Source organism: Cyprinus carpio, chromosome A20, assembly GCF_018340385.1.
Source record: "Cyprinus carpio isolate SPL01 chromosome A20, ASM1834038v1, whole genome shotgun sequence".
In the NCBI taxonomy this organism is placed as follows: Eukaryota; Metazoa; Chordata; class Actinopteri; order Cypriniformes; family Cyprinidae; genus Cyprinus; species Cyprinus carpio.
In genome coordinates this window covers 24850653-24874470 of record NC_056591.1, presented here as the reverse complement: position 1 = coordinate 24874470, position 23818 = coordinate 24850653, and the positions used below count along the sequence as shown (strand labels likewise).

Below are 23818 nucleotides of genomic sequence, written 5' to 3'. Positions count from 1 at the left end.
TCTCATTCTGGTTCCATAGTAACAACCCACATTAAAAGAAATGCATAATAGCACATTCACACAATGAAAAAAAATTCATTGTGCTACAATTTTCACTCAGAAATTACATTTCAGAAATAATTACAAAGAAATTGTAGGTAACACTGAATTAAACTGAAATGTTTAAGTGGAAAAACTGAAAAAGTATTTTCTTGTAAAACAATAATCTTTAAAAAAAAATCTTTTTGCATCTCATTTTGCAATGCCTGATTATTATTTATATTAAATTCAAAGAATCCTTTGGGCTTATGTTTGGAAACATACTGTACAAACACATACAGATTGATGAATTCAACCAAATCAGTATTTTTACTACATTTTATATTTATTGAAGCATTTTTGAAACATGCTGAGGCTATGTGAACCAGCACAATTTTTATTAATCCTGTAATCAAGTCATTTAATAATATTTATAATGACTAAAACAACTTAATATATTATCAGTATATTTAACCCTCAGGAAATCCTGATATATAATGATATATAGTCCATTCAAGTGTATAAATTAGATACTGTAATACTGTATATGTGGCTATATGTTCATTTGAAAATACAGAAACGGACAAAATACAGAAACAAACTGAAATGTTTACAGTAAAACATTACTCAACTCACACAGTGTAATATACACTAACATGACTCATTCCAGCGCTGGGCTAGAATATCAGGATCGGCTGATTGAGGACATTATGCACTGCTCAGATCCACTCTAAGAGATTTACAGGAAATACTCTGGCTTCTGAAAATAAACCAAAAATATATACATTTCATCATATATAGTATATACAAAATATATTGATATAAAATAAATACAAATGTAAATTATTTCTAATATACAAAAATATAATATTATTTCATATTATTTTAAATATATAATAATATGATTATACACAACTGAATAAACACAATACCATTCAAAAGTGTGGAGTCTGTAAATTTTTTTTATGTTTCTGAAAGAAATCCTTATGCTCAACAAGGCTACATTCATTTGATCGAAAATACTAAAAACAGTGAAATTGTGAAATATTATTACAATTTCAAATAACTGTTTCCTATTTGAATATTTTGTAATAAGCAATTTATTCCATGTGATGCAAAGCTGAATTATCAGCATCTTTACTCCAGTCTTCAGTGTCACATAATCCTTCAGAAAACGTAATATGAAAATTAATATGCCGGTTTGCTGCTCAATAAACATTTATTATTTATCAATGTTAAAAAGTTGTGCTGCTTAATATTTTTGTAATTGTTTTTTCCCCCAAGGATTGTTTGATGAATGGAAAGTACGAAACAACAGCATTTGTAACATTCTAAATGTTTTTACTGCTGTCACTTTTGATGAATTTAATGCATCCTTGCTGAATGAAAGTATGGGGTTTTATGTAAGCCTGACATCAGGGTCTTCACCTGAGCTCCTCCAGGGCGAGTTTGTTTCGTAATCTGACGTCCTCGCTGATGGGGTACACCAGGAGGATCATGAGGCCTGTGGTGATACAGACCACCGGGGCGGCACCGATGAGCAGTTTGAGTGTGTAGACCACTGGAGGGGGCTGTCTGCACGCCCCTGTGTCATAACCAGCAAACCTATAGACACCATGGACAATACATTTCAAATGTTTACACCACCATCTGTCATGATTCATCATCTCCAGCCGTAAATACTGAAAGAGTGATCTCACTGTAGACAGAGCGTTGACACTCCGAGAGAAATGCCTGCAGCAAACTTTATGAAGAAAGCATACAGGGAGTAGAAGATCGCCTCGTGTCCTTTTGAGCTGCGGTTTGCCAGTCTGAAGTCATCTACTACATCTGGTAACATTGACCTGAGCAACAGGAAACACAACACAGCAGAGGCCTCCATCATCATCGCTATTAAACATGGACATTGGTACCGTAAAGCCAAATCCTCTTTGTAGTCGGCACATAAAATCTGCTATTTGCTCATTTGGGGCTTTTAAAATCAACCCCGAGTGTGTCTTTAAAAACCAAAAAATAGCATGACCCTGCCATGAAACCTGTTATTTGGATACTGCTGGGTTATTAAACCTTTGTATCCAAGCGGTAAAATTAATGCTTGGGAGGTTTAAATAAACACAATCTGCTCTTTACAGATCACTTTTAAATACATGGCATTTTTTTTTTTAAGAAAATGCTACCTTTTTCATTGCCACTGCAAAACCAAAAATGCTACGCTTTGTTTATGAGTAAAACAGTATTATATTTTGGTTTGTAAGACTCACCATGGTAACAAGAGAGAAGCGGCCACACTAATCCCAGATGATACGGCCACGACATATGCCACTATCAGATTAGGGATGAACACCAGCATCACCGTGAATGGCATGATCCACTGCACACGACAATTTAAAAGAGGTCACTGAATGTTAACCAATGTACATATGCATTAGCATTTAAAGGTGCAATAATAAACTTCCAGAAATGAATAATGCATTTTTGAAATTACTCGAGTCATATTAGTGGTCTAGAAGAGACCACTTAAATTGTATATAAGATTTTGAGATCACATGACCAGCTAAATACTGTTCACTTAACTCTGGCTAGGCCCTTATTATCAGACTCTTGCAGAATAAATGATTCATGGATTACATTTATGATTGCAAATGTGATGTTTTTACATCAGTGTGATGCTGCATCCATGCCAACAGGTGTCAGTATACAGTTAAGGAACACTGTTGTATCAGAATATTACACACACACACAAATACTTTTCACACAGCCCGATCTCACGGCAATTCGTACATATTTTACGAGGTGGCTAATTCGTACGAATTCGTACGACCACACTCGTACAAATTCATACGATTTTTGCCAAATCGTACGTATTTTACGAGTTGCACATTCGTATGAATTTGTACGAATTACCTACACCAAAACCCCGCCCCTAAACCTACCCGTCACTGGGGTCTAGGCAAATCGTATGAAATCGTACGAGTGAGGTCGTACAAATTCGTACGAATTAGCCACCTCGTAAAATACGTACGAATTGGTCGTGAGATAGCGTTGGAATTTCCTAGTATCCTAAATTTTACAAATAAATGGCAAGTAACACACTGAATTAAAAGTGAATTTTTAAAATATAAAGACTTTTAAAATATTCTAATAATCTTTGTTTTATTTGCATCTTCAAAAACTAATTTTCTACTGTGCAGTTTACTACATAGCACAATGCAGTACATTTACTCTCTGAAAAATGGTATAGCAGTATACTGTAAATTATTTCTACATTTGGCAAATGTAGAAGGTCATGTAGGTATATACATTATAAACGGCAGAAACAGAACTGTTTGGTATTCTCTAATTGAAAAACTGATAAATTGTTTTAGCTACAGTATAAGTCAGTGTTATTTTAATATTATTGATATTATAATATTTATTCTTTTTAATTAGCTTTTCTTTTTATATTTTCAGTTTCATTTTAAGTTTTACTCATTTTTAACAAATTTTCAGTAATTTAGTGCTCTTGTGATTTTTATTATTTTAGTGTTAACTTATCTTTATTTCACTTTTAGTTTTAGTAATTTTGGTACTTCAGCTATTTCAGTTAATTTTTTGATAAGGTAACATTTCTATTTCTTTTTTTTTTTTTTTTTGTTACAAATACATTTTTAAGCATTTTATTTCAGCTTTATTTCAATAACCAGAAACAAGTTTTAGTTAACAATACCAACACTGTCATACACTATATAACATTTATTATAGTCAAAATACCCAATTATTGTTATTCAAAATATGATGGTATCATTTGATCATGAAGTTCAAGATGTATTGGATAAAGAGTCCTCAAAATCACTGAATCAGAAAATTCTGTCAACATTTACTCACCCTCACACTGAATTTCTTCCTTCACAAACTATGGAAGTCAATGGCTACCGTCAGCTTTTTAGTTGATTTATTTCTTCAAACGATCTTCTTTAGTGTTCAGCAGAAGATAGAAGCTCATACAAGTTTGGAACAAGTAGAAGGTGAGTAAATGATGACAGAATTTTCATTTTTGGATGGACACTTTATAAAGTAACATTTACTGTAATGCCGCAGAAAGCTGCTGTTTTCTTCCCAAACTTCTCAAGGAACCACTGCCAGAACGGGATACTCACTGCTGCCGACATCTAGAAAGATATACAGTACAAAGATTCTGTCACATATTCACTTTACCCACTTAACAGATGACACAGATACAATTTTAAGGAGCTTTGTCTTTCTTTTAATTTCAGATAAAGTAACTAAACAAATAACTGCCGACAGTGTAATGAGGAGCGTCAATAGCAGGTCGGAATATTTATAGAATTAAATTCATAGTGCTGTCAACTTTTCATGTCTTCATCAGGTACTCACCAGAATTGTCAAAACAATGTTCTGAAAGTGATCTCGAAGTTCCACCGCATATGTGCAGAACAGCACAAAGTTACTTTGTATCAACTGCAAAAGGAAACAGCGGCAAATGGAAATGTAATACAGTTCTAATGATGTCATTAATTAATCCAGCCTGAAATGCTGTAATTAAAGGAATAGTTTAACCAGACATTAAAGTTTTTTACTTTCACATTCCATCAGAAAAAATAGCCTATGGGTTTGGAATGGCAAATACATTATTTTTCAGTGAAGCTTACATTCTGGCAGTGTATTCAGAGTTTTAAATCTGAAGAAACTGTATACGTTTTTAATAACTTTAATTTTTCATTTACATAGTTTGCTCCACACAACAACCAACTGAACACATTCTAGAACGACATACTAAAGGGAAAACATGTTACCTGGATGGCCACGGATATGAAAAGGAAAGCAGCCGTCAGGGTGAGGTAGGACCCGTGCTTCATGACCAAAATAAAGCCCTTATGGAAAGGAATGGCCTTGTCTGTTTTAGAAGCATAGGGATCTAACACAGACAAACACAAATTTTAGACATGGTATGTACTGTGTATGTATAGCAAATTTAATGAAATGTTCACCCAAAATGAACAATCCTGTCATAATTTACCCACCTTCGTGTTGAAAGTTTTTTTTTTTTTTTCAGTGGAATGCAAAAAGACATTTCAGACACAAAGGTTATACTACAGTTTTCAATAAAACAAAAGAGGGAAAGGACACTGTCAAGCGCCAAAATGGCTTAAAACAGTCAATAAGACTAAACTGTAAAAAATTATTTGTAAAAGACTGTAAAAATGCTACAGTTAAAACCTGTTAATTGGTTATCCGTAAGTTTCCATACTATATACGGTGAATAATTGTACTTACATTTAATGTAATTTTACATTAGTACTGTTAAAATTACAGTTTTTGGAAGTGAAAAAGAAAAAGTCTTTGCACAATTTACAGTGAAAAACTGTAAATTGACACTCCCAGAATTCCTTGCATGATTCTTCATATTTTATGGGTTTTTGTTCGTTGAAATAACTGTTTTTTCTTTGTTTTTTTCTTATCAGTTGTGTACATTAAGGTTTTATCTTACATCTTATTTTGTTAAATTACCATGATGGTGTTTTATTGTTTGTGTGAATGACACTGTGCACCTTCTCTCTCTCTCTCTCTCTCTCTCTCTCTCTCTCTATATATATATATATATATATATATTAATTTATCCCTTCTCAGCTTCTGGAAGAGCTCTTTGTGATGAGCTTTGATTCATCATGTGACTTTCTCTTTGATTCATCATGTGACCTGTTTTTGGTGGTTATCAGTATTACAATGGTTCAAAACAGATATTAGTACTTCAATATGCTGCTTTATTAACTTTACATCAGTTAATAAAATACAGTTTTTTTTATTGTGAATTTAAGTCTGAAAACCTAAAATGCTGCTACCATATTTTTAACGGTGAAATTCTGGCAACTACAGCTGCCGGTATTTTACCGTAAATGTCACAGATTTTTTTTTTTACAGTATAAGTCAGTATTCACTTATATCATTTATATTTAGAAATGGGAAATTTGCATGTATTCAAACTTGGCTTGCATGCCACATTTGAATATAAGTGAATGAATTTAAGTCTGTTTTGGTTTGTTTACACACAGCTATTATATACGCTACCATTTCAAAGCTCAGGTTCAATAAGATTTTTCTTTTTTTAAGAAACATACTTTTATTCATCAAGCATGTATTCAATTGATCATAAGCGACAGTGAAAAACTTTACATTTATACAAATGATTTCTATTTCAAATGAATGCTGTACTTTTAAACTTTCTATTATTTAAAGAATCCTGAAAAAAAAGCATTACAGTTTCCACAAAAATATTAAGCTGCACAACTATTTTAAACATTGATAATAATAATAAATGTTCCTTGAGCAGCAAGTCAGCATATTAAAATGATTTCTGAAGGATCATGTGACACTGAAGACTGGAGTAATGATACTGAAAATTTAGGAATAAATGACATTTAAAAATAGATTAAAATAGAAACCAGTTATTATAAACTGTAATAATATTACATTGTATTATTGTTTTTACTGTATATTTGATCAAACAAAAAAACACAAAAACAAAATAAGAGACTTTTTAAAATAACTTACAAACCCCAAAGTTTTGAACGGTAGTGCATCTTCAGAAAACATGGGATTTATAGGACTAATGTTTATTTGTTTTTAATAGAGATGAACAGCTCCAATCCGCTTCTCTTTCACTGTATAGAAAAGAGCAGCATGTACTTTCTGCCGAACAGCTCTTTTTGTATTCCACAGAAGAAAGTCATGAAAATGCATACTTTTCCATTGAGGTGCAGTTGCAAAACAAAAATTTATGTCACATGATTACCACACACACACTCACCGTCTCTCTCTTTGACTCCCAAGAACATGACCACTGTACAAACCAGAAACAGCCCACTGATCACTCCGGCAGCTATCATGTACACTTCCTTCTGTGAAGAGAAACAGATCATGAGCAGTGATGGAAAACGTCTGTCAACACATTTAAATTTGTCTTTAATAACTCTTAATCTTTGGTTGTAGTTCTATTTCAGTACATGGTTGTCATTTTACAAATTATCATATTTATTTGAGTGCATTTGCTGCTTCAGATGCCGTACTGTATGGTTTTGTAAAGTTTGGCGAGCCCAAATTAGGTGCAACCCCAGAAAAGAGAAACTTTTCAATCTATTTCCCCCAAACAGGAACTGCTCTGCCCTAAACAACCTCAGGATTGTTTGTTATTTTTTTTTCACAGACTGCGGAAAGCACTTCATTATTGTTCCAGATCAAAAGTGCTGTTCCAGAGGAGTCGGTTGGCACACCCAACCTTCTCGCCGCCTTTGGCCCGGCCGCAGAGGAATCCTCAATCACACAGTGCATGGTGGATTCAGCCGCCTCAACCAGAGAGACACTCTGCAGTCCAGCTCCAAATAGCTGTGGCCCTTCATGGTTCTCCATCATAGCTTTCCACTATGGAACCCTCAGCCACATCCACAAGCCAAGCTTCTCAGTTCGTTCACATGTCGGGTTTGACTGACAGTGGCTCTCAGCTCAAAATAGAGTTTCAGTCTGCTTAACATGCACATTTATTTACTGATTCTGAGGACTCTGATGAACATAAATTGTTCCCCTGAAAGTCAAAATCTAGAAATCCACACCTAATTAGGTTTTGGAGCGTTTATGGTTAGATGATGCTTGATGTTTTCAGGGGAAAAGCCATTTAAAAAAGAAAATAAAACTAATTTAGACAAAGCAGGTCTCTTTAGAACTAGAAACTAGAATTAGAATCCAGAAACACAAAATGAAAACATTATTATATTATATTATATTATATTATATTATATTATATTATATTATATTATTTTATATTATAGTATATATATGAATATATTAACAGCTATTAAAAATGTAAAAAAATAATAAAAAGGTTATACTATTATATTTTTCTAAAATATATATATATATATATATATATATATATATATATATATATATAAAAAAAAAAAAAACACACTGACAATTGACAATGACACTTACATACACAATTCAAAAAATTTGTGGTCAAGAAGATTTGTTTAGGCTTTTTTGAAAAATCTCACTGACCACAATATATCGTTCATAAGTTTGAGGTTGATAAGATTTTTTATTGTTTGATAAGATTTTTTATTGTTTTTGAAATTAGTCTCATACTCACAAAAACTGCATTTATTTGTTTAAAAAAACACAAAAAAAATAAAAAAATTATTAAGAAACAATAACCATTTATAATAATAATAATAATAATAATATATTCTACATTTGAATATATTTTAAAATGTAATCTATTCCTAAATTTTCAGCATCATTACTCCAGTCTTCAGTTTCATGATGCTTCAGAAATCGTTCTGATATGCTGATTTGCTGCTAAAAAAAAAAATTTGTTATTATTATCAATGTTGAAAAAAGTTATGCAGCTTAATATTTTTGTGGAAACCATGATGCTTTTTTCAGGATTCTTTGAAGATTAAGAACGTTTAAAAGAACAGCATTTATTTGAAATTGAAATCTTTTGTAATATTATAAAAGTCTTTACTGTCACTAATAAAAAAATAAATAATACCCATAAAAATTAAAATATGAAGAAAAAATATATAAAGTGTTGCATAAAATGCATAAAAATAGAATTATATAAATTTAGACTCAAAGGAACTGCATTAAGTGGAGTGGTTCACTGGTGCACTTTGAGGTCAGTTTTAAACAAGTTTAACTGTGACACATACTGCATGAGACAGGAAGTCCTGTGAAATCGCCATGGATCTGATGACCTCTGTCCCGCTGCTGTTTCCCAGGTGACCATTGGTCAGGTTTCGATGTGGACAGTGCTTCAGAGTGTGTGCACTCGCTACGATCTGTCCCTGAATGGCAGCCCCCACCAGCGTCCCGAGCACCTCTGCAGTCATACCTGCACATACGCATTCAGAACATCCTTACTCTTAATTGTTATTTACATTTGAAAGCATTTCCAAACACAAACCGTTCTCAATATAAGCACTTGGCAGGCATTTGTTTTCGGATTACTGGAGCACAATGAAATCCGATGATGTTAATCTTCTAGAGCAATCCAAACATGGCTTTAGAGATGAACACTGTTGTGTGTGTAAGCTTACGGTAAGCTGTAGCAGAGTCTCTCTCGCACTGGTCTATGCTCAAGAACATGGTCAGGGCAGAATAAGGCACATGGAAACACTGCAAGTAAGATTAAGAACAAAACACAAGACAGACAGTGATTAATTTGGAAACTTATAGATTTAAAACTCCTATTCTGAGCAATTACTTTTATTTACTGTCATAGAAAATTATATGCAATATAATATAAGATCATTTATATACAAATACCCAGTGGTGGAAAGAGTACTAAAAATTTGTACTTAAGTACAAGTCCTTGTTACATTGCTAAAATAATACTCAATTACAAGTAAAAGTACTGGTGTCAAAAAAGTACTTAAGTAAAAGTACAAAGTACTCCTCTCAAAAATTACTCAGAGTACTAATTACTAGTTACTTTTTAGACAGTGATATTTAATTACCAAAAAAATATTCATATCAAAGACCTATGTGGATAATAGCAACTTTGAACAAAACCAACTTTTATCTTATTGTCAAAGTATGTGAATTAGTGGTCATGATACAGGAATTTCTAACTTCAGTACCTTGGTTGGATAGGAGTGGTAAAAGGGGTCCTATCATGCTCTTTTATAAAGTCTTGATTTCATTTTGGCAGATGTACTAGAACATGCTCTCATGTTTGGTGGTTCGAAAAATGCATTATTGTCCATCCATTTTTTTCAAGGCACTCATTATTTCAAGATTTGAAATTGGTTTAATCCAAGTCCAAGTATTTTTGGATCAATTACCATTACAAAAATCTCAATCTTAAACATTTGCTCATTCTGTGTGTTTGTGTCTTTAAAATAGGGTAACTTACAGCACAAGGAAGCTTGATTGCAAACTGAATTGACAAAAAAAAAAAAAAAAAAAAAAAAAGACAAGTAGGCCTACACAGTCAGTAATAAAATTATTAAACAAATGACCTCAATTCAGTTGAGGTATTCAAAATATGACAACACTGAATTTTTGATAAGCAGTGATTTAAGAGCCATATACAGTAGGCCTATGTTAGGCCTATTTTTGTAGATAAATGGAACATCAGATGGCTTTGACCTGTAATGACTGTACAATGAAGTGATGCAGTTAGGCAGACTAGGATATTAATATGTAGCCTACAAATCAGACAAATATCCTATTCAAACACATTTCTAGCACAAATGTACGTGGTAAAGAAATTAAAGTTTCATCTTTGTTTAAAGACTTTCTGGTGCATTCCACTTACAACCAATAACATTTCTAGAAGGATATTCATCAGTCAGGTGTGGATCTATTCTGAATGTTTTTGATAACTTTTGACAAAGTTTAATCCAGGAGCACAGAGAAATAAAATTCTACTTTAAAAGCACAGAGAGATCGCGACTGCACACAGTCTGCGCACAAGCAGTTCATTTGTATAAGTTAGTCCTATTTTGAGATATCGCATCCAGTTTTCTGCGATTACATGACAGCGTCCTCATGTTACAAAAAGCGCTCGCCACATTTGCGCGGTAATAATTAAAATTATGCGGAATACCTGCAATCCCGCGCAGACATTCAGACTGTAATTGACAGGAGACGGATGACCGTCAAACTCACTCGGAGAGGAGAGAGAGACGCAGATTGTATCTGTGTATATTCAGATACTGTGGAAAATGAGTAATGGAACCGTGTCAGATATTTCAGTATCGGTATCAAAATATAGATATTTATGATGACACTACCATGTAGTTTGTTTCTCCAAGCTCTGAGTCCATAAATGACGCTGAGCTCCGTCACTGTATGATCAGCTCTTCACCTGACACCTGCTGCAGCGGCGCTATTCCAGGTTCAGATATCAGCGCTTTTATTGGTCCCTTTACGATCGGATATCTTTATTGGCTGCTGAAGTGCCTTCAAAAGTTTGAATATCAATTCAAATTATGGGCGTACTCAGTAACGAACTGTGATTTAAAAGTAATGAAGTAGATTATTTTTTGCTTAATTTGTACTTTAAGTACAAGTAAAAGTACAGCTTTAAAAATATACTCAAAAAAGTACAAGTACCCGAATAAACTACTTAATTACAGTAACGTGAGTAGCAGTAATACGTTTCCACCTACAAAAAAAATACCTAAATTTATGATTAATAATAGTCTAAAAATAGTCAAAAAATGTGCAGTTGTATACTTATAAGTATTTCAACAATAATTTCAATTACTGAATAACATTTTTGACAGATAAAAGTCAAAGAAAACAAAATATTATATTATATCATATTTTTAAATATCAATATATTACAAGCTAATATAATAAATAAAAATGTGAAAAAATTATAATGATTATATATATATATATGTATGTATACATATATATATATATACATATACATATATATATATATAATATATATATATATATATATACATACATACATACAATGTACAAATTTGAATAAAAAAATTTAAATGAAAAAACAATATAATAAATATAATAAAACATATGCTTAAAAAATCTCAATATAAAACCCGTGAATTTAGATTTATCAAACTCATTTTATGTTACTTGCAAAAAGATAAAGAACATATTTTCATTGGAACATTTTCTTTTCAGTAGTTCTTTAGTTTCATCAAAGAACCATTTTTAGCTTTATATAACTTCTTCAAACCAGTGTTTTGGTTTCTAGCAGTATGATGTTTTTTTAAGTAAATCCATAATAAAGTTCTTTATGGAAGTTAAATAGAACCTCCTATGGTTCAGGCACTAAAATTATTTTGGGTTCAAATTGGATGCTTTATTTTTAAGATGTTAAGAAATTATGGAGTGTTCTGTATGCTCTCATAAATGATGATCTAAAGAAAAAAGGCAAGCAAAATGATGAGGAAGCCAAAACTTAGAGCATTCTAATTTATCACATCATAAGTACTCATATTTCCCATTTATACACCCATTTATATTATGTCATATTATAAATCTCAAAAGGAAATAAATCAACACTATACATTCCAAGAGTGACATATTCTGTTCTGTTTAAACATGCAATATTTATCGAACTCCAGCAAACCTTCCTTGAACCTGCATTGCAAACTTACTATAAGTGTGTACTACAGTCGGCTAGCTATTTCATTTTATTCAAAAGCCAAGTCAGCACTGCGGCAAACCAATGGGCCAAACGGCTACCAAAATAAATCTAACTACAGAGCATTTCTGCAGTGGTGCTTCTGTTTCTTAAGAGTTGCCTATATTGTTCATTTAACTTCCATTAAGGGTTTTGATTCTGAGTAGCCTAAGGATTTGTTTATTTAAACATAAACCAAAGCCTAATTATGAAAAACTGACTAATTAGAATCAGGTTAACTACATTCCCATTCATGCACACTGGAAGCAGCTGCTGTTTCTCAGCCTTGTGCTTACAGACAATGAAGAACGCTAAAAGAGGAAAGCAGCATTTATCCTCTCTGGTGGTTTCAGGCAGGTCGTACCATGTATTTATCAAGTAGTTAGAATGACTTTTCATTACAGCGTAGACTGCTGCGGTCGGTGTGGCTTCCCCACTCCAGCACTTATTGGTGGGTTTTACGGAGGACAGTATGAAGAGTTCTGCACCAAGCCATAGTGACAAAGGATAGAAACACAAATAAATCATGGAAACTCCATGCAGATATCAAAGAGGCTGGGCTATAGATAACCACATGAACTTTTGTTGACAAGCATTTTTAGCGAGATAATTTTACTTGAGAAGTAACACTGCATAAGATACACCATTCAAAAGTTAGAATAATACTTTTATTCAGCAAGATACAGTATGGAATTTCAAACTGCTGCTCTTTTGAACTTTCAATTGATAAAAAAAAAATCCTGTAAAAATGTATCATGGTTTGCATAAAATGATAGAACTAAGCAGAACAACTGTTTTCAGCATTGATAATAATAAGAAATGTTTCTTGTGCAGCAAATCAGCATATTAGAATGATTTCAGAGGGATCATGTGACACTGAAGACTGGAGTAATGATGCTGAAAATTCTAAATTATTAAAATAGAAAACAGTTATTTTAAATTGTAAAAATATTTCCCAAATTTAAGGTTTTTACTGTATTATTAATTAATTAAAGCAGCTTTGATAAGCATATAAGAGACTTCTTACAAAAACATTTTTAGAAACCTTACTGACCCCAAACTTTTGAATGGTAGTGTATTAAAATTCATTATCTTATTATTACTTAAATATTTCTCTGAAAGTCCTAATATCTTATGCAGTTTTGCCATTTTTTTTTTTTTTTTTTTTTTTTGCAGTGTACTAAATATATGATTACACAATGTAAATATATGATTACATAATGTCACAATTGACAATTTTTTTTTCTTTTACATATATATATATATATATATATATATATATATATATATATTGGGGGTCACTGGGTCGTGTGATGAGAGTTTACTTACTGTGATGAGAGTTTGATAGAGACAGTAAAAGCCCAGATACCAGATGAACCTCCCACTGGTAAAAGGTGGGACAAACCAAAGGTAGAAGTAAGAGACCACCATGAATGGAGTGCAGCCCATCATCCTAAAGAAGAAAAATAAATTGAATGTCTAAGACATCTGAGTATAATAATCAGCATGCACAAACTTCAAAATGTAGAGGGGAAAAAAAAACGTTGTGCAAAGGTTGTTTCTGGCAAAGGTTGTTTGAAGGAATCAAAGCAAGTCATCTGGGCACAGGAAGCCTGAGCGAACTAAATAACACTGTCTTCCGTAGATGTCCTGTGGTTTACCTGATCTCCCATTTTAGCTTCTGTACTAATCAATATAACCAAAAAAGAGCAGCTTGAGTATCATCATAAAGCTACAGTGCATACATTTAGAGCAGATGTGTGCATCCATGTATCACTGTTGTCTCTGTGTGAAAAACACCATGGCATTCGTGAGGATGCTTCAGCAGACTGTAGGAATAATCATCTACACCGCTGGATCGCAGGCCACAGAACCACAGTGACAGTCTGACATAGTCGTGCATCTCAACAGGGAGGAATTCTGTGGCATTTCTTTTTTTTTTTTTTGCAGGATGTGGGGAATGTGTTTGCCATTTATAATTGATACTGATACAAGTCTTCCATAGCATTATGGGAAAGGCAATCAGCTGCATGCAAGACGCCTGTGAGGGTGGGAAGGACTTTAAATTAAAGCTGAAAGCAAATTTTCTCAAAACACAGTGAGCCAGCTAAATTATAAAGGGAATATACTTTAAATTTTGTAGGATTTGCACTGATACACCCTCAACTTGGAAATGGAAATTTAGTAGAGACGCTATGACATGTCCCTACCAATGTACAGTGACTACTTAATTGTAGCAATAATTCTGATCAAACAATTAATTAAATATATGTTACCACTGTTGTTGTAATTTCGGCCACATCTGAAATAGGTCGTACCATTGATATTACCTGAGAAGTTAAAGTAAATACACTAGAAAACCACATACTTTCAAGGACGTAGCCTACATTTAATACATGGGCAGAGTAAGAACATATATGAACATATAGAATCATATAAAGCATATGATCTTATATGTTATACATATATACGTATATAGCTATACACTTATATATATAGTATATATATACTTATACGTTTAAAACATATGTGCACAGTTCAGAATGATAAAGACTACCCTCTTTAACTTTATGTTGTTAAACTGAATGTACAAAGCAAACTGTTAGCTGAAATATTCACAAAATAAATAAATAAGTTAATTCATTCATTTTAAAAAACGCTGAAATAAGAGTAACAGTGTCGTATAAACATGACTGAAAGGCACAAAAAAAGCGGAATAACAGACAAACCGATTCAATTGAGTGAGTCATTAACGCTGGAAAAGCTCCAATTGATTCAAATTCAAACTCCATTCACAAAAACCAGATCAAAAGAGCCATTCATTTTCGAATTTCAATATCGTTTGTAATGATTTTAAAAAGCACGTAGTGATTGATGAAACAGAGCTTTTCGAAACTCCAAATCGGTTAAACCATTGCACAAAATGACTCACAGTTCCGATGCGCTCCAATCGGCTTACATATCCCGAATCTTTTGATTCAGATCGGAACTTCGGATCGCGTATCGTGACTCATTTGATAAAGATCGATTTCGGAGAGGTTCGCGAATCACTTGATTCAGATCGGGGCTTCAGAGTGCTTATCGCAAATCTTTTTGTCTGATTTCTTTCTTTCTTTTTATTAAACTGTACAAAACATCAAATTAAGGCGGTATACAAAACGTAGAAAAAATAAAGAAAGAAAGTATACACAGATAATATACAAATATTTTAAGAAACTTAAGTATGCAGGCCTACTGGCCTAGTAAAAGTGTAGTAGTAGATTACCATTATAATTTTTGTGAGGGATTTGTTGCCAGGTTAACAAAAACAAAACAATGGGTCCCAAATCATTACTGAAAAATGACTCAGTAAGTTTAGTAAGTAGTCTTGACGAATGCGAGGTAGTTTCGTGAATTTTATATGAGCGACTCATTAAAAAAAGAACCTGATCCTAAGAGTAATTTTCAGTGAATCAAACATCACGGCTCGCGCTGTGTTCATTTGTTGTGGGCAGAAAACACTGTAGCGCGCACTAATGAAATGAAAACTGAAAACACAAATGGACGCACACAAACCTTTCACAAATGTGGATTTCAAATTATTGTTGCACATTTTTATTATATTTTGTCGCATTTGGGACCATTTTAGTCACAATATAGAGCCCTGTTTTCCATATTCATGGACGAGACTCGTCCACACAAGTAACCTGAATTCAGATTGTTGGCTTCCAAAGTACGTGACCTTGTCAACTCTAGAACTATCACAACCCTGTTCTGTTCCTGTAAAGAAAACCTCAATGTTTTGTCATGTCGTTTCTAAGCAGCTTTGCCCTGGACAGACTGACTTCTGTGCCACACCGCTTTTTTTTACTTTCACAGAGAATAAACAACTGTAAGCAAACAAGCAACACAGAGAACAGTGAGGTAAAGAGAGCGGCCAATTCTGGCACAGTCCAGATGCCACTACTGCAGTGTGGAGCAACCCCTGTGTGCCCTGCTGATTGTTCAGTCACACAAAGGAGCCGGACGTACAGGAGAGAGAGAGCAGGACAGATGGGTTAGTGTGAATGGAGAGAGCTGGGCGGTCTGTAAGGTGCTGAATGAGGTGAGATGAACTGATATTTTAACTCTGAGTGAACTGGGGGGGAGTCACCTGAGGGAAATAATGCACAGACACATGTAATGAGGTCCAAAAGTTTGAGACCACTAGAGAAAATAATTATTTGAAATGTAAAAATATAAGATATATTTTAATATCAACATAGGATAGTCTTGTTTAACCAGGCTTTTACCCAGATCTGCTTACATTTAACCAAAACATAGTAACAAACTTTAATGTCTTGTCATAATGTTTTAATTCTAAATTTAATCCCAAAATGTAGTTTATTTTCCTTTTTATTATTATTATTATTATTCCTTTTTTTTTAATGTGGTCTCTGGACTTTTAAACCCCAACAAATATAGTATACACCCACAACTAATACAACATACATTAAAACATGACCAATTATAATAAAATGACAAGAGATAATAAATAATAATAATAATAATAAAATTAATTTATTGTCATAACTTCTTATTATAAGTTTATTCCTAAAACTCAAACAGCCACAATTACTCAAGCAAAAATAGAATAAAACATGACAAATCATAAACGTTCATGAAAAAGTTAATATACTGTACAGTACTAATGTGTTAATATTATTATATATAATAATAATAATAATTGTTAATAATTTATAATCAAAGTAATGGAAGAGTTACCCATAAATGTGTAAAAATAATAAAAGAAAAAGAAGATTTTTTTGTTTTATGAATCAGCTTCTTCATAATGTCTCTGGAACAGACTTTATATTTTTTGTTGTATTACAGAATTTCTTTGTATGTGGTGGTTTAAAAAAGACAAAAAAGCACTTTAAGAATATCATGAATTATGTACGTAACTAAAAACGAAATAAAGTGATTTTTGCATAATACCAATGGGATGAGTAATATAGCAGAATTTTCCCTTTGAAGAGAGAACATAGAATCTGTAAATTTAAATGTTGTTTTTGTGTTGGCACAGCTTTAGCATCATAAACACTGAGACACACCAGAAGGCCCACACAGAGATGTTCCACAGTGATTCTCCGAAAAACAAACCTTAACTACTTCCTCCTAGACACTATAATGTCACATCAGAGTATAATGAGAACTTCCTGTCAGACACTCACATCTTGGGTATGTCGTCACTTTAATCTCCCGAGACGTCCACATGAGAAGGACTTTCAGATTTGTAATTATGCTCATTTCAAGAGGCCTTCAACCTTTAGCAACCTTTTGGTACCTGCTTAGATGTTATTATTACTTAAGCATGTAGTGCTATCTTGACTGAAGACTGGAAGACACTACACAACTTTTAAAATCCAAACAGATTTGATGACACTAGGCACCTTAAACTTGCTGATTTTGTGAATGTTTACAGAAAAAAAAATCTGTTTTCATACGCCACTCACCATGGCATGAGTCGTCCAACCTTTGTCCATTTGCTTTTAGTGATGAAGAATCCCACAATAGGGTCAGTAATTGCCCCCCAAGCCTTACCGACGAACAACACCATGGACGCCTGGAATGGGTTAATCTGTCAGGAGAAGAGAAGGTGAACATCAACATTAATGAAATCCTATTTTGTTATTCAGACTGTAGTACAGTTCTTGCTAGAAGTATTAAAAGTTAAAAGAGCAGAATCATTAACGCTGAAATTATTTTTAGCCTTTCGATTAATCAACGAATTAATAGGGTGCTATTCTGTGATTAATATGCTCTATTAACATCATATCCGCACGTATTATATGGCTTAATATTTTATTATAATACGTGGAGATCTTACCTGTGCAATGTCAAGTAGATATATTTGAAGGAAGAACGCAGTTGCGCTCCCGGCGACCTGATTTGGTGCCCCTCCGATGGCGAAACAGAGTTTGCTACATACAGAGAGCTTCTGATCAAGATGAGTCTGAAAAAAAAAGCCACCGAGTCAGAAAATAATATGCAAGAAACCAGGATACATTCTGAAGCTGGGTCATTCTTACAGTGCTATTTGTACCCGAAAGTTTCATTTTCAGATGTTTGTTATTTTTATTTAATATTTCATGTGATGATTTATTGAAATGTTACTGTTGAACTTTCTAACTTTTCATTTTTATTTTCTTCAAAGTAGTTCATCTTGATTTCTTTTAGTGAGTTATTACTTGATTAGAGGTGCTAGGCCATTCCCATGTGGAGTAATTTTATTGAGGTTTCTGGGTGATAATCATAGCATCAGTCTTTAGGCGGTCGACTTTTCGAAATTTCTTTCTCCAGCTGTGGGTGGGATAGTTTGATGGGTCCTCAGCCCGAGACACTTCAAAACCACAGGTAATATTTAATCCAGAAGCTTCCACTGTGAGTGATGGGGTATTTGATCACAGAGAACACCCTTAAAATAAAGCTCTTCAAAGCTTCTTTTAAAGAACGCTTTCGGCCGTGTAACGTTCTTAAGTTGCTATGGTTCTTTAAAGATAAAAAAGCTACTGGTGTTATACACTCTAAAAAAAGTCCATAAAAATAGAGTCCAATGTACTGTGTTAATAAAAAGGATTTTTTTTTTCATATTCATTTTTTACAGGCGTTTCCCTGCACATTGAATTGTGCATGGTATTGTGTTTTAGGAATCAAAGGCAAACTTAATGGAGAATGTCCAGCCAGAAAATTACCAGTACCTTTTGTACCTCTGCAGTGAATGGGTGCCGTCAGAATGAGAATCCAAAACAGGTGATAAAAACATCACAATATTCCACAAGTAATCCACACGACTCCAGTCCATCAGTCTGGTAAAGCGAAAAAACTACGTTCGTGGTTTTGTAACAAATTCAAAATGACGTTTTTACTTCAAACCGCTGCTTACAGCTATTCAAAATGTTGCTTTCTCCAGTGAAAAAGTCGTCATTTGAATTAGGAGAGAAATATGCACAGATCAAGCACTGTTTACAAGTGCAAATAGTCCAATACATTTCTAAACAAATATGTTTGTGGATTTTGCCATGAGAGCAAAACAGGGGATGGACTTTTTTCACTGGAGAAAGCATAATTATGGATTATGAATTATATTTGAACCAAAAGCAATGGTTTGAAGTCAAAATGCCTTAATTATGGATTTGTTTCATACAAACACACAGCTTGTCGCTTCACAAGATGTTAACCAATGGACTGGAGTGGATTACTTGTGAATTATTGAGATGTTTTTATCAACTGTTTGGACTCTCATTCTGATGGCACCCATTCACTACAGAGGATCCACTGGTGAGCAAGTGATGGAATGCTAAATTTCTCCAAATCTGTTCTGATGAAGAAACAAACTCTTTTATATCTTGGATGGTCTGAGGGTGAGTAAATGTTCAGCAAATTTTCATTTTTGGCTAAACTACTAATTTAAAAGTGAAACCACATCACTAAACTAAACTGTGCTTGCCATTCAAAAGGACCCAACAATGACACAATGGAGAACTCAAAGGAGTATCGAGTGACTTGTCATTTCCGTAATGAATAAAGAAATGTGTGTGCATGTGTGCTTTGAGTGGCTTTCTGAATGTAAAGCGTTTCACACATTAAAAAGGTTGGCAAGCCCTGTGGATAAGGCAGAGTAAATGTGTGTTTTTGAGGGTGTGTATGTGTGTGTCTGCACATGTGTGGTGTGTGAGTAGAAAACGGAGAGGAGATCCTTTCAACACATAAAAGGGAAGTCTAACCGCCGCTCAGATCCATATATTTACGAGAGAAATCTTGGAGACAGTCAGACATTTGGTGCTGAAAATACTACAGAAGTCAAATGCTGCTCTTCTGAGTTCTTAATTCATTCATCCACTCAATCAAAGCCGGTGTTTGGCATTTCCACACCAGCGTGCACTCTGGGTACCCTCGCAGCAAAACAACCACAGAGGGCAGGACCGATCACTCTTCAAAAGACGGTGTAATTAACTCTACGAGTTTCTCCCTGCCATTCGCAACTTCACCAAGATGAAGAAAAGATGAATGACATCTGAAATCACAATGTAATTATTCAGATAACTCAGGCAAGAAAATGAAAAGACTGGATATACACCCAAGTCTATTTAATCTAAATTCTGATGCTTCTTTGTGTTATTCATCTAACGAAGGAACAGTAAGAGGATTTGATGGTAGGCCTACTAAAGTGTGAAATGAATTGTGTGCTTAGCCGAGAAGCTGAAACTAATTCTGGTTGATCTCTTACTAAGCATGACTCTTGCTATTGCACATATTGTATTGTGATTTGAACAAACCCCCAACTCTAAATACACATTCTTTTTACTATCTGAAAAGAAGAAGAAGAAGAAAACTTTCTTAATTAGTATTTTTGTCTTGATTTCTGGTAAAAAGCATTACTTGTGTAAGATAGTAAAACTGGTTTTGAGAATTTTGTTTTAACCATACATTTTTTTCCCCTAGTGAGCATAAACCTCACTAGATTATTAGTTTGTATATTTAGTTAATATCTATTTATTTTATTTATATATTTTTTCTGGAAAACAAGAAAAAAATACAGAAGTGAAAGGTGTGCTTTTTTAAAAAAAAAAAAACATGGACAATGTTTTAGAATACTGTTCATAAATTTAAAGTAATATTGTGGAATATTATTACAATTTAAAATTATTTTCTATTTTAATAAATGTTAAAATATAATTTATTGCTGTGACGCAAAGCTGAATTTTCAGCATTCTTTAGTATCACATGATCCTTCAGAAATCATGCTGATTTGCTTTTCTCACGTTTATTTAATTAGTTCTTGCTCAATGAAGTAAATCAAAAATCTTACTGACCACAAACTTTTGAATGGTACACTGAACAAGGAACCCAATCAGAGAATCCTATTAATGGTTATCTGGACTTAGATTGGAAGACATCTATTTAGCAACCATTCCAATCCCCCTAGCAACTCCACAACACACTAGCATCATGGATTGCTGGAATTCTCACAAAGTTTATTTTTGTTGCTGTTATCATGATGGACAGGAAGTCATTGTGCTGAGACACAAAATATCTGACTTCCTCACAGATTGAAAACAGCAACATCATGATACTGAAGTGTGGGAAGAAGACAGATCTGAACTGTTATAGCTGACATAAATGAAAAAAAAAAAAAATTACATTAGATTCCTGCAGGAGTTTTCTATTTAACAAAGCTTGTCGAAAACGACCAAAAAACCTACACTTAATTTTTTTTTTAATATATATTTCTATTTTGTGTGTGTGTGTGTGTGTTCTTGTTGTTGTTTTTTCCTATTATTTATTTATTTACGTTTGTATTGTGACTTTTTTAAGTAATTAAGCACGTATTTTAAAGGGAACAGTTGTTTGGTTGTGAAAATCATGTCAAGGTGCAAACAATCTTTATGTTCTGAAAATAAGACTTAATTTTCATCTTGCAAATAATTATTATTTTTCGTCTGATTTTGGGGTAAAACGTTACCCGGACCCATGATTTTTGTGAGATTTAACTGAGTGCTTAGCCTTCTGCCTCACAGTTGCCGTTCTAAGCTGATTTTCACTGTGTATGTTTGCGTGAGGATGAATCTGGATGACATAATAAAGGTTTTATGGCCTTATGCCCGAGATATGAGAACACATTTTATCATTACACTTTCAAGGTCAAATTCACCCTGGACTTTCACCGCCAATCTGAATGCGACTACTTTTGTGCAAAGAGTAGTCTCAAAACCCAGACAGGCAAGTGTAGCAATTTTTTTTTTTTTTTCGATTGTTGAGGCAAATGTTCTCTGATGGAGTCTCAGACTGCACACATTGGTCTGTACAAACCCTCTTGACAGTCACGTTATTAGCTATGTGATATTTACCAGTTATTTTAAATAATACTGTGGTTACAACACAGTATATGTTCAAAAATCAAGGTATTACCATGGTAAGATGTCCAAAAATACATGGTAGAAGGAAATTCCTTTCAATTTCTGCTTAAAATCTTTAACCTTCCACTATGTGATTCTCCATCTTTCCTTTTTGTGATGGCGTGTGTGAGAACAAGAGCTCCATTAGTGTGTTTTCCATACATTATTGACACACGACTACCATTTTCCCTTCGACCAGAGGGTCAGCGCAGAGGAACAACACAGCTCAGACTTTATTTCACTTGACAGAGCATCTGTGACATTATTTTTCCATGGATGAAGGTCATATTGCTTCCAGATCTGGAGGTACAATGTCTACAAAGATTAAATGGTCTTTTGAGTAAAATAAAATGGCAATTACATATGGAATTAAACCAATATCTGCTGTCCAGCATCCCTTTTGGTTAAAAGTAACTATAAAAAGGCAAGCATTCATATACTTCATCTATTAAAAAGAATCTGGGTATAAACAAGTGACAGCAAAAAGCTTTTCATTTACTTTCAATGCACATGATATCTATTTCTAACCCAGCTGATAATACACTGTCAGTCTGTGGCATGTGAAAAGAATTCAGTTCTGATTACAGAAGTGATTTTTAACTTGTGCAATGGTTAAACTCTTGTAATCTTATAATATACGACTTAAAATACAGTTTGTGTCTTTACAGCACTATGTACTTGTGGGTTCACTGTCTGCCTGTCAGTGCTACACCTAAACAGCCTTTGGGCATGTGTGTTGGTAAAGCATCCATGAAAAACATTCCATGTGCTCATTAAAACACGCCATTCCACATACTTTCATAATGTACAGATGCAGAAATATTAGGAGAGGTATCATAATAAAAACAAAAATACATATATATTGACATCTGTTCCCCCTACTGAGTGTTCATCAACTCCATATTGTACAACGCAGTTGCTACTGTCATTTATAGTTTAAACTGACACTAAAATATGATTTGTGCAACACAATGCAGTCATATCAAATTTTTTTTTTACTTGAATAACCAATTATTTATATAAATTGAGATGCAAATTGCAAGCTAAAGACCATTAGTCCAGTATATATATATATATATATATATATATATATATATATATATATACAGAAAAACATAAGTGTGTGTGTGTGTGTGTGTGTGGGTGTGTGTGTGTGTGTGTATACATGATACAACTAACACAGAAAAACATAAGTGTGCATCACATTGCCTTACCTGTGGTGGAACCTTGGTGAAAGTAGGTTCAGGGTGCTTCATCATGAGTTTGTCCCCTGATGTGACCCAGGCGTTCTCCCCCTTGGCCATAGCAGCTGGTCTGAGGGGTAAAGAGACAGCAGCTGAACTCTCTGGCGTCTCAGAGCTGGCTACAGCTGTTCCTGCGTCCATTCACATACTGCAGCAGGCAGAGGATGGGCAGGGTTACAGAGCTACAGAGGCCACATGCACAGATGTGTTCCAGCTGTCACTCACAGATGTGAGCCAATCAGATGCCTCACTCTACCAAAACAAGCTGCTTACCTGAATCTGATATAGCCTACATTCCTATACTGTCAGACTGATACTAAAAAACCCTGAATAAACACGTATGCAAAGTAAGAGTTGCTTAAGAATTTAATTAGGCTTATGTGCTGAATAGATAGATAGATAGATAGATAGATAGATAGATAGATAGATAGATAGATAGATAGATAGATAGATAGATAGATAGATAGATAGAT

General features: G+C 33.7%; 1 protein-coding gene across 1 annotated transcript; it reads right to left on the bottom strand.

Moving 5' to 3' along the window:
* Nucleotides 1-345: 345 nt before the first annotated feature.
* On the bottom strand, nucleotides 346-23754 carry LOC109069408 (major facilitator superfamily domain-containing protein 2B-like). Its single transcript, XM_042778232.1, has 14 exons — nucleotides 23316-23754; nucleotides 18033-18158; nucleotides 17659-17783; nucleotides 13514-13637; nucleotides 9111-9189; nucleotides 8724-8905; nucleotides 6824-6914; nucleotides 4812-4933; nucleotides 4393-4476; nucleotides 4083-4166; nucleotides 2280-2389; nucleotides 1719-1862; nucleotides 1447-1623; nucleotides 346-778 (listed from the first exon to the last, which is right to left on the bottom strand). Exons 1-14 carry the CDS (start codon nucleotides 23484-23486, stop codon nucleotides 727-729), a joined length of 1671 nt encoding a protein of 556 aa, XP_042634166.1. The 5' UTR covers nucleotides 23487-23754; the 3' UTR covers nucleotides 346-726.
* Nucleotides 23755-23818: the final 64 nt, after the last annotated feature.

Excerpts from the sequence above, each read along its gene's own strand:
- LOC109069408 (XM_042778232.1), bottom strand. The coding sequence starts at position 23,486 with ATGGACGCAGGAACAGCTGTAGCCAGCTCTGAGACGCCAGAGAGTTCA. Across the intron at positions 4,477-4,811 it reads TCATATCCGTGGCCATCCAG|TTGATACAAAGTAACTTTGT; the intron begins GTAACATGTTTT and ends TTCCTTTTGCAG. Across the intron at positions 1,863-2,279 it reads GCTTCTCTCTTGTTACCATG|GTCAATGTTACCAGATGTAG; the intron begins GTGAGTCTTACA and ends CCTGTTGCTCAG.